Source organism: Brachionichthys hirsutus, unplaced genomic scaffold (genome assembly GCF_040956055.1).
Source record: "Brachionichthys hirsutus isolate HB-005 unplaced genomic scaffold, CSIRO-AGI_Bhir_v1 contig_319, whole genome shotgun sequence".
Taxonomy (NCBI): Eukaryota; Metazoa; Chordata; class Actinopteri; order Lophiiformes; family Brachionichthyidae; genus Brachionichthys; species Brachionichthys hirsutus.
The window spans coordinates 52,444-63,021 of NW_027180623.1; the positions used below are offsets into that span (position 1 = coordinate 52,444).

Genomic DNA, 10,578 nt, shown 5'->3' on the forward strand with positions numbered 1-10,578 from the left:
TTTGACAAATATGACCAGATAACCACACATTTGTACAATAAAATGAATATAATATCACATCATTTTGTGATATTTCCTTGATCAACCTATGTCAACATTGATCAACATATGTCATCTATAAGTGTGCCAAGTTACAAGTTGTTATGACATTTATTTGTGTGCATATTTATGCTTTTTGTCAGCTTCAGACGCTCACTGAAGCGGCCGCATTCGCCCTCCTGTGGCTGTTTCTGGAATAACACCGGAAATGTTCCAAACATTTGAAATCAAAATATCGCGTTAACCGTACGTTGTAGAGACTTGAGAAGTGGGTCTACCCACCATAATTCGGCTATGCTGAACACGCCGGTCCAACCCCCGCCTCTGTACGACCTTCCGTTCCTGAGATATGACGAAATTAAACCTTTACACGTCCATCACGTCGTCATTCTTAGTCACACCCACCTTCCCGTCACGTCAGTTATAGCCCTATGTGTCATCTATAAGTGTACCGAGTTACAAGTTGTTATGACATTTATTTGTGTGCATATTTATGCTTTTTGTCAGCTTCAGACGCTCACTGAAGCGGCCGCATTCGCCCTCCTGTGGCTGTTTCTGGAATAACACCGGAAATGTTCCAAACATTTGAAATCAAAATATCGCGTTAACCGTACGTTGTAGAGACTTGAGAAGTGGGTCTACCCGCCATAATTCGGCTATGCTGAACACGCCGGTCCAACCCCCGCCTCTGTACGACCTTCCGTTCCTGAGATATGACGAAATTAAACCTTTACACGTCCATCACGTCGTCATTCTTAGTCACACCCACCTTCCCGTCACGTCAGTTATAGCCCTATGTGTCATCTATAAGTGTACCGAGTTACAAGTTGATGAGACATTTGCTTGTGTGTATATTTATGCTGATTGTAAACTTCTGATGTTCGCTGTAGCGGCGCCATGTCTCCACAAGAGGGCAGCATTTTATATTGCGGCCGTTTCTGGAATGAAACCGGAAACCGGAAATGTCCCAAACTCCATTCATTTTCTTCGAATTATCGCGAGAACGGTACGCTGTAGAGACTTGGAAACCTGGTCTACCCGACATAATTCGGCCACGCTGAACACGCCGGTCCCAACCGCGTCTCTCTACGACCTTCCCTTCCCGAGATATGGCAAAAATAAAGCTTTGCACGCATGTGACGTCTACACCGTAAATCACACCAACCTGTCCGTCACCTCGGTTATAGCCCTATGTGTCATCTATAAGTGTACCGAGTTACAAGTTGATGAGACATTTGCTTGTGTGTATATTTATGCTGATTGTAAACTTCTGATGTTCGCTGTAGCGGCGCCATGTCTCCACAAGAGGGCAGCATTTTATATTGCGGCCGTTTCTGGAATGAAACCGGAAACCGGAAATGTCCCAAACTCCGTTCATTTCTTCGAAGTATCGCGAGAACGGTACGTTGTAGAGACTTGGAAACCTGGTCTACCCAACATCACTGGTCACTGAAGTGGCCGCGTTTGCCCTCCTGTGGCTGTTTCTGGAATAACACCGGAAATGTTCCAAACATTTGAAATCAAAATATCGCGTTAACCGTACGTTGTAGAGACTTGAGAAGTGGGTCTACCCCCCATAATTCGGCTATGCTGAACACGCCGGTCCAACCCCCGCCTCTGTACGACCTTCCGTTCCTGAGATATGACGAAATTAAACCTTTACACGTCCATCACGTCGTCATTCTTAGTCACACCCACCTTTCCGTCACGTCAGTTCCAGCCACATATGTCATCTATAAGTGTGCCAAGTTACAAGTTGTTATGACATTTATTTGTGTGCATATTTATGCTTTTTGTCAGCTTCAGACGCTCACTGAAGCGGCCGCATTCGCCCTCCTGTGGCTGTTTCTGGAATAACACCGGAAATGTTCCAAACATTTGAAATCAAAATATTGCGTGAACCGTACGTTCATTTGTGAAGGACATATGGAGAAACCAGTATTTCCTCACCTCGCACAATTTACATATTATATCTAATATACTATGCAGTTTTGATATTTTGAGTATTGTACGCATGGTTTCCATGGAAACGTGTTGTTTTTAGTGGCTGAGAGCATACATCACAAAACAAGAAAAAGTGTTTTGGGGTTTCCTTCTCCTGCTTGTCACCAAGCAGCTGCTCGGTTTCCGCCATCCTGCTGGTCGGACGTCCATGTGCAGCGGTGGCGTTCTCGTAATACGAGAAGAGCTCTTTCTCTCTATCGCCCTGGCAAATTTATGACAGGTTGGAGACTACAATCACGTACAATTGCTTTAATACATTTAATATATAACATCTAAATCTACGTAATACACCCTGGTGGAACAAAAAACAAAAGTGGCCTCAACACATATAATATGAGACGGTTGATTTGTAACGTATACCGGCCACGAGGTGGCGATGTGTGGTGGCTTTATATCCCACCGACTCGGCTTTAGCCGTCTTCATCCCCTCTGCTCCAGACAAACATTAATATTTAGTCGTCGAGCTGCAGCAGCAGAGCGACGCCACGCTTGATCCAATGCTGTGCCGGCATTTCTGTGGGCAGCGGCAAGGAAGTGACAAAGTTGGTGGAGTGGCCGGTGGTGGACAGGGTTCCTTTCCTCTCGCTGGTCTTGTACAGAGGACAAGCGTACATGCCCGTAGAAGGTTCCTCGCCCTCATCTCTAGCTGCACGGGAGAGAAGAAAAGAAACAGAAAAATAAGAAAACGCACTAAACAAAAGAAAATCCCGATGGAAGCTGGAATGCGTTTTTTTCTGACGCTTACAGGGTTTTATCCAGATGATGGGCATCTTGCTGGAGAGCTCTTTGGCACGTTGCTCTACAAGAACTCCACTGATGTGGAAAAGAGAAACAACATTTAAAGCTAACGAAGTCTCTGAATAATTTTATTAGAATGAGGCAGAAGCTGCTTTACCGTTCTCTGTCCCACCGAGCTCCTTCCAGATACAAGCCGTTGACATAGACCCCGTCCTCGGGTGCTGTGTCCGACTCGTCCACAGAGAGAACCTGGAAGGAGAAATCAGAAAGACAAAACCGCGGATCAGTACAGCTTTTGGAGCGATAGGAAGTACTCGTCTTCTAACCTCAAAGTCCAAGCTGAGCAGATCAGTGGGGATCTGGTACTTCCGAGCGTAGTTCTGCACCGCTCCAGCTAAGAAGGCCTTGGTGAAGTAGAACCCAGACAGCCAGAACACATTCGGTTTGCCATTGTCATACCAATCCTACAAGGAAAGAGCAAAAAGGAAGAGCAAAGAGTAAACAATATCTCCGTGTGTTCACTTTGTTTCTGCTCATCCAATGATTTCATTCCACCGACTCGCCTGTAAAAACTTCAGCCTGGCCAGAAGGTCGGTAACGTAGCTGCACAAAGGTTTGAGACTGGCGTAGGAGCGTTTGGTCCAGGCCTCTGGGACCTCGCCCAAAGCCAAACTTCCTGCGATGCCTTCAAGCTCTCCATCCATCACCACCAAACCCTTGATGGCCTTCAGCAGCTTCTTTAAAGTCTCGCGGATCAAACTGAGCAGCCTGAGAAAGAGCAAAACGAGTCCCGTGAGCAGGTCGGGATGTGCCGTCTCATTCCAAGTCCTCCGCGGATCCGCTGGTCCTTACACGTTGTAGCGCTCCATCTCCTGGACAAGCACTGTGTTCATGCTCTCCTCATACTGTACCGGGTATTTCAACAGCGCTGCCTTGGTGTCAAAGTTACTGGGAAGCTGGAGGACAAAACAAGAGAACACAGTTTGAGCACGCGACGCAGCTCCTAGAGCTCATATTCAAGGCAAACGCGGTTTCCCGTAAGGAACTGGCGCCGGGTGAGGTTCATGGCAACAAGTTAAATCCAGACATTTCAAAGTGCGTCACAAGTTTACACGAACAATTCTCTTTCCAAATCTCCGCTCAGAGAAGATGATTATGCGCACAATGGTGCTGGGAGATTTCCCTCCTGGCCAAGTCAAGCTCACACCTTACAGATGATGTCATTCACAATGTCATAGAGGGCGCCATCGGCCCCGGAGCTCTGTCCTCCCTGAGTTTGTCGGCCTTGGGTGAGCAGCAAAGAATCAAACAGCAACTTCGTTTGCTGGAGATCCTTGGAAATGTCCACATTTTCATGCATCCCAAACACTTCCGGATGCTGATCCTGCGGAAGCTCCTGGAACACAAAACACGATTCCTCCTCGGTCGACATCAGATTGTCAGTGCAATGAGAACGTGTTGCGCTTCGTGTGCTTCGTGTCAAACGGCTTCACCTGGATGAATTTGATGCAGCCTGCATGGCTGGAGTTGGACGGGACGTGGTACACGCGGCTGGGGGAGAACGGGTAGAGCGGCTCCTCAATGACGTTCTTGTTGTAAACGTCGGCCAGGAGGGTCAACAGGAGGCGCCGATCCCGGTCGTCAGTCACTCGGCCGCCATAGTTGCACTCGCCAGTCAGGTCGGAGATGGCATCAAAGGGAACCTCCTCGTATTCATTAACAAACATCTGAAACATGTAAAAACACGCAGCATCGTGACGTCCTTTGCCTTCGTTCTCTCACGACACAGAAACCGGTCTTCTCTGAATGAACACCTGCAGCTGCCTGATGCTGATATGAAGGTCCGACTGATTGAAGCCGTAAGGAATATTCCAGCCCTGCGGTCCAAACGTCTTCCTCTCTTGAACCAGAGCGTGAAAGAAGCACAATCCAAACAGGAGCTTCTCCCAAACCTAACGGAGGGAATCACGAGTCAGACGCTTTCAGTATTGTCCATCTAGAAGCTGCAGAAATGTCAAATTCCTGTCATGAACAGCGTCGACACGAACTCACTTTCTCCTTATCGGGACATCCGCTGTAGAACGTCTGCTCAGAAATCGGGTCCGTCAGGTAAGACTGCAGGAGGTTCTGTCTGAGTCCGGTCGGAGGCTCGTTGGTCATTTTGACGCCGTTCTGCAAGATGGACACTGGAAACTGGAATCAGAGAGATTGTTGTCCAGCAGTGAGAACCAGAGTAAAGCTGGGCCTTGCTGCTCAAATGAATGGGACCAATAACGCGTGTTGTGGTGAAGCCAGTTTACCCGGGCTGAAGGGTAGCTCGTTAGCCACAGTCGGAATCCGGGCTTGAGGTCTTTGTTTTCGGGGAGGCCGTCGCAGATATCCTCCAGGGCGTTCATCCAAGAAATGGCTAGGTGGCAGTTCTGCAAGCAGACCCACGTACCGTTGGCAATGGCTTGTGTGATCATCGCCTCAGCCGTGGGTCCCTGCCCTTGACCCAGGGAGATGGACTGGAACTTGGCGCCGACCATCTGCTTGGATTCGGCAAATTTGAGCAAGCCTGTGGAGCAAATGTTTCACCTGGAATCATTTTCAGAGGAGGCCAGATTCTTAAACGTTCCAGACAAGTGTTGGGACGTGGACGACTTACTGGCCATGGGATCTGCTCCTGAAGACAGCATGAAGACGAGTGGGGAGGACGGGGTGGAGTCCAGGTAGCTCTTGCTCAGGTCAAAGGTAGGAGGCTGGACAAACCTCTTCCCCATGTGTTTGGTAACAAACTTAGTCATAGCAGGCACCATCTTATCTGGCCGGAGACAGCGCAGAACCACCATCTTCTGCAGGTCATTCAGTCGTTCCTCCCATGGATCAGGCAGGGGAGCGTTCCACGGCTCCATGCTGTCATAAACAGGCTGGAAGCAACTCGCGTCTCTGATGAACGCCTCCCTGCAGAGTAAATACCAGTCAGAAAGGCTCTGAAAGGACAAGCAGGACCGTCGACTCTGTGTGAGTGTCGCTCTTTACTTTAATCCTTGCAGCCCAGGCAGTTCGCTGGCTCGACAGATCTCATCCCAGCTCTTGTCTTGGAGCCAGGTGCTATCGGGATTGGGGATCATGTTCTGCAGGCCCACCCCCCCAGTTAACAGGAACATGAAGTCGCAGTACTCGATAGCGTCCTTTGACCTGGATGGAAAAATAAGGCGACGGAAACACAACACCCCAAATAAGCATGTGGTAGAAGAACGAAACTCTGACATGGAACTGTAACGATGTCTAGTTCCAGTGTTGGCTTGAACACCCACAGGAGGATGTTGCAGCAGAGGAGAAACGAGAAGGTGAGCTTGTCCTTTTCAAACAGAGAGCGGCAGACATTACAGTACAGGATATAGGTGAAGTCATCCTCCAGGTTCCGAAGCCTCTTCTGCAGGCGCCGGCTCTTGGCACTAAGGAATGAAAGGCAAACACTAGGAAGGTTCAGATCACCGTCGAGCAGCTCCGAGGTCCATTTACTGGAAGCTGCAGCTGCAACCTTCACGCACCTGTCTTTAATGGAGCTCTTAAAGAGGTTGACGAACCAGACGAGAGAATACTGGTACATCGGGTCGATGGCGGTCAGATCTGCAATGCTGAAGAAAAGCACCGACGCAAGTTTGGCAAAGGGTCTGTAAGCATCCCTGGACTTGGCTATGATGACGTTTGTCTTCTCGGCAATCTGGAAAAGACACAGAGAAGGACGTGAGATCTCTAGAGCAGACTCGTAGCAATCGTCAGGCGGACTTTCTAGCGAAAACATCGGCGCTCTCTGTGTATTGGCCACACCTCCTCTTTCTTAGCCCTCTTGTCAGATTTAATCTTTGACTCTTCCAGAACCTTGATGGCACTTTCATCCTCCAGGATGTCTCCTGTCGACTGCAGCGTCTCCAGGATCTTGTCCTCGGTCTCTTTTTGCTGCCTCTTATTGTCAGCCGACTGCACGATTGCGTCGTTCCTCTGCTTCTCGACTTCTGGACTGTAGGAGAGACGCATTTTTGCACTATTGCACAATTCAGGTAAGAAGAAGCAGAGTTATGGACATGTGGGCTTCTTGTGAGCGCTACCTCTCCTGGGCGACCAGAATCCCCAGCAGCTGGTCCTCCAGTCCGTCTGGGGTGATCATGAAATTAAGCAGGCACACCTTGGTGGCCACCTCCGGTAGATAGTGAGGGTTCCTCAGCTTGGTGGTCATGTACAGACGGAAACCAGACGCGTACTCAATCACATTCTCCCCCAGCCTGATGCATTCCACGCCACCTAGATGAAAGAAGAGCGACTGTAGTTCGTTTCCAGCTCTTAATGGCCCTCTCGCGAGAAGCATCCGATTCACCGCACCTTGTTTGAAGGTCTGCTTGAGCAGCAACGGTTCCAGCGAGGGGTCCAGTTCTTCTCTGACGTTTTCCAGCAGCAACGGCTTTCCAAACTGAATGCAGTTTTCCAGTGTTCTCATGAAGCGTGCATCTGTGGGTTTCGTGACATTCAGATCGTTTTCCTTCTCTGAATTCTTCACCCAATTGCCGGCCTGCCCCTGCGGGTCAATCATCAGGGGCCTAGAAGCACACCAACAGGAACTTAAACGAGTCTCCAGTCCTCTGAATGATCCAACCAGACTCCTTCGTAGTAAATTGGCTCCGACGGAAGACGTTTTTCAGCCGTGCAGACTCACCATCTCCGTGAATTACCGACGATGACGGCGTTGTCCACAGAGAAATCGTCGCTGGGGAGACCTGCAATGTTCCAGGCCCTGATCTGAATCGGATCTCCCAGCGTACGGCTGAGAGAGAAGGAATCCGATGTTGGAATATTTTTAGACTAGAGATGTCAAAGAAAAAGGACAACACGGGTGAGTAAATATGTCTGAATGAAAGGAGTTGGACAGAACAAGACAAGATGCAGGAGGAATCACCCGGCAGATTTGGGTCCACGATTCGATGCAGTCTCGTCTGAAGGCAGGAGTGAATCCCCCCAGGTATGCAATGACACCGGCGGAAATCAGACTGTCTCCAGTCAAGTTGGAAAATGTCTGCTGAAGAGCCTCTGCACTTTTGGACCAGCTAAAAACAAGAGCTTCAGTCAGTAAGTGGTGCAACCTCCTGACGTTTGCCACAGAGTAGAGGAACATTTCACGCGGCTCATCCTGACCTCGCCTTCTCTCCGGCCAGGCCTTTGATTACTTTCTCGGCTCTGGCCAACTTGACCTCACAACCACGGGTCTCCGCTTCCAGGCCGGCCTTCTCCTCGGATTTCAACGCCTTTGTTTTCTGGAGACCAGCCAGACGATCCTCAACGTCCTGGAACGCCGCTTTCTTCTGACTCAGCCGGGCCATGGTCTCAGCCACGGCTTCCTGAGCTTCTTTGCACTTCTTTTTTTTCTGCAACAGTTCCTAAAAGCAAAGAGATTGGTGTTAACTGTAGAAACGTACCTCCATCATGAGGACCGGACGGGAGAAGATCAGCTCTGCAGAGCGAAAAATGCTGCACCTTCTGCTTTCTGTTATATTCCACCATCGCCTTGATCCATGAACAGAGGTTGGCTGCCGCAGACGACGATGAAGACACAACACTTGGTTCAAAGTCCTCCTTGTTCATGTACTCCGCCATCAGCTTCTTTATCACGGCTTCCTGAAGTTAAACAAAGAGCAGCGCTACTTGCAGCAAAGCCCGACCACGACTCCTGGATAATGAATTAGGAATGGGGCTTGGGACACTCACGGGAATATTGTCCTTGTCGAAATCCCTCAGATTCCGTGCAAAGTTTGTGTCACCAAGCAGTTTCTTGCTTGGCCCCCAGTAGTCTAGTATCTAGAGGGAAAAGAATATATATTCTTTACTGCAATACTTTGCTGCAGGATGCATGGAGAGAAATAAGGAGCAGACCATGGGAGGACAGAGATATTATATCTGGTCCAACCTTTTTTCCAGGCTTTTCAGGGTCATTTATCTTGTCTGGACTTTTCTGCATCATCACGCACACAGCTGCCATCACCAGCTTCACAGCTGGCGGTGGAACTCTCATGGTCTTCACCTCGGCGATTTGAGGGGCCTGTACGGAACGTTTAGATCAGTTGACTCAGCAGTTTACCCCATGGAGAGAATGAGTGGAAGCCAACGCACTGAAGCAGCGGAGCTAGAGCACCCACCTTCAAGTTCTCCAGAGCAGCTTTGCCTGCCTTTTCCACTTCCTTTTGGGCAACAGTCACTTCCCTGTCACAGTCAGTCCTTAAAGTCTCCGCCTCTTCAGCTTTTTTGGTTGCTGCCTCCTCATCAGCTCGCACAACTTTACGCTTGGCTTCGACCTCTTTTGTCTCCTCCTCCACTTTCTGTAAGGCATCACATTGAAGAGATATATTCAGTATGTTCAGATCTACTGGTTAGATCTGTATCCTCAAGGTTTGATGATGATGATGATGCAGGATGAAGATGCACTTTTTTTCACCTCTGCTATTTTGCCGATTTCTTTTCGTGCCTCTTCCAGCTTTGGCTTCTTGATCTGAAGCGTTTGCTCCATGGTGGTGACCTGTATAGAAATACAAACGCATACTGAACATTCTGACAGTAAAAAAACAACTGAAACTTCAGTAGAAGCGGCACAAAATCTACCTGTGCTTCAGTGGAAGCGATCTTTGCCAGGCCACCGAGGTACCTCCGTCGAGCCTTGGTGATCGTCTCCCTTCTCCGAGTGAGTAACTGGCGGAACGTTTCGATCAGCTCCAGGTATGATGTGGGCGTCACATAATGATGGCTGCCGCGTTCAACGAGAGCTCTGCAGCACAACAGACAGTGTGAGGAAGATGCCAGAAACATCCTCTGCTCTAAAAGCTTCAGATATCGCTCAGCAGAGATCCCACCTGTCTGAGAGCTCTATGACGGAGGTGTGGAACGCCTTGCAGATGGTGATGACATCCTGCCGCTCATCATCCGCCATCTCCAGAGAATGCAGGAAAGAGCTGGCTACTCGCCCCAGGGCTTCCTCGGGCCACGGCTGTCAGAGGAAGGAGGAGATGGGATAGAGAGAAGGTGACCAAAGGCAGGACGGTCTGTCTGCCGCACACATCGAGACACACCGCAGAGACAGCTTCAGAGACGATCGGAAATGCCGTGGAGATTACACTTTGTAGCTTTTTAAATATGAACAAGTGATTACATCCCAATCCTAATCCCAATCCAGTACCTGGAACCAGTCCACAGTGCAGCAGTTGATCAGAGAGGGAAACTGGCGCAGGCGCTGCCGGAAGGTGTCTCCAATGGGACTAAAGGCCACGACAATGTGCAAGTTCTCTCTGCAGCGTGCAACGAAGAAGGCAAACAGCGCTAAAGCACTCATCTCCAAATGGGGATTGGCCGCCTGGGCGACGGGACGCAATGCCTGGAGACCGAGAGATGCAGCAAAGGTAGCATGAAACAGTCAGTCAACGCAACTTTCATACGAGAAAGGATTCCTTGTGCAGCGACGGAACTGCTGCGACCACCTACATCCATGATCTCTTGCTTCTCATCTTCGTCGAACAGATTGGGCACCTCCCCCGCGTTCAGAATGCTGTCCACGTCCTCGAGGAACGCCTCATCTTTGATCTGCGTGTCAGTGATCAGAAGCACCATCTTCTGACCTTTCAGGCCAGCATTTTTCAGGTGCATCTGAAGGATTTGGAAAAGGAGCAGCCAGGTTTGTTCAACATGAATTCACAAATGCATAAATGGAAAGTAACGCAGTAACATATCAGATAAAGGACAGACATCACAACCGTGGCGCTGACCTTAAGGTCGTCT

The 10,578-nt window shown here is 49.4% G+C and overlaps 1 protein-coding gene across 1 annotated transcript; it reads right to left on the reverse strand.

Moving 5' to 3' along the window:
- Nucleotides 1–2,283: 2,283 nt before the first annotated feature.
- On the reverse strand, nucleotides 2,284–10,446 carry LOC137916208 (dynein axonemal heavy chain 7-like; the record flags this gene model as incomplete). The annotated part of the gene is made up of 30 exons (XM_068759289.1): nucleotides 2,284–2,689; nucleotides 2,789–2,856; nucleotides 2,939–3,030; nucleotides 3,108–3,245; nucleotides 3,345–3,549; nucleotides 3,634–3,737; nucleotides 3,989–4,177; nucleotides 4,275–4,508; nucleotides 4,596–4,733; nucleotides 4,834–4,974; nucleotides 5,082–5,338; nucleotides 5,429–5,724; nucleotides 5,803–5,961; nucleotides 6,081–6,221; nucleotides 6,318–6,490; nucleotides 6,598–6,787; nucleotides 6,876–7,068; nucleotides 7,147–7,361; nucleotides 7,478–7,623; nucleotides 7,718–7,865; nucleotides 7,954–8,195; nucleotides 8,293–8,429; nucleotides 8,520–8,613; nucleotides 8,723–8,854; nucleotides 8,952–9,131; nucleotides 9,248–9,328; nucleotides 9,412–9,574; nucleotides 9,660–9,793; nucleotides 9,983–10,177; nucleotides 10,285–10,446. Coding segments are annotated over 30 exons (4,941 nt in total), but the record flags the coding sequence as incomplete, so codon positions are not given.
- Between the last annotated feature and the right edge of the window lie 132 nt (nucleotides 10,447–10,578).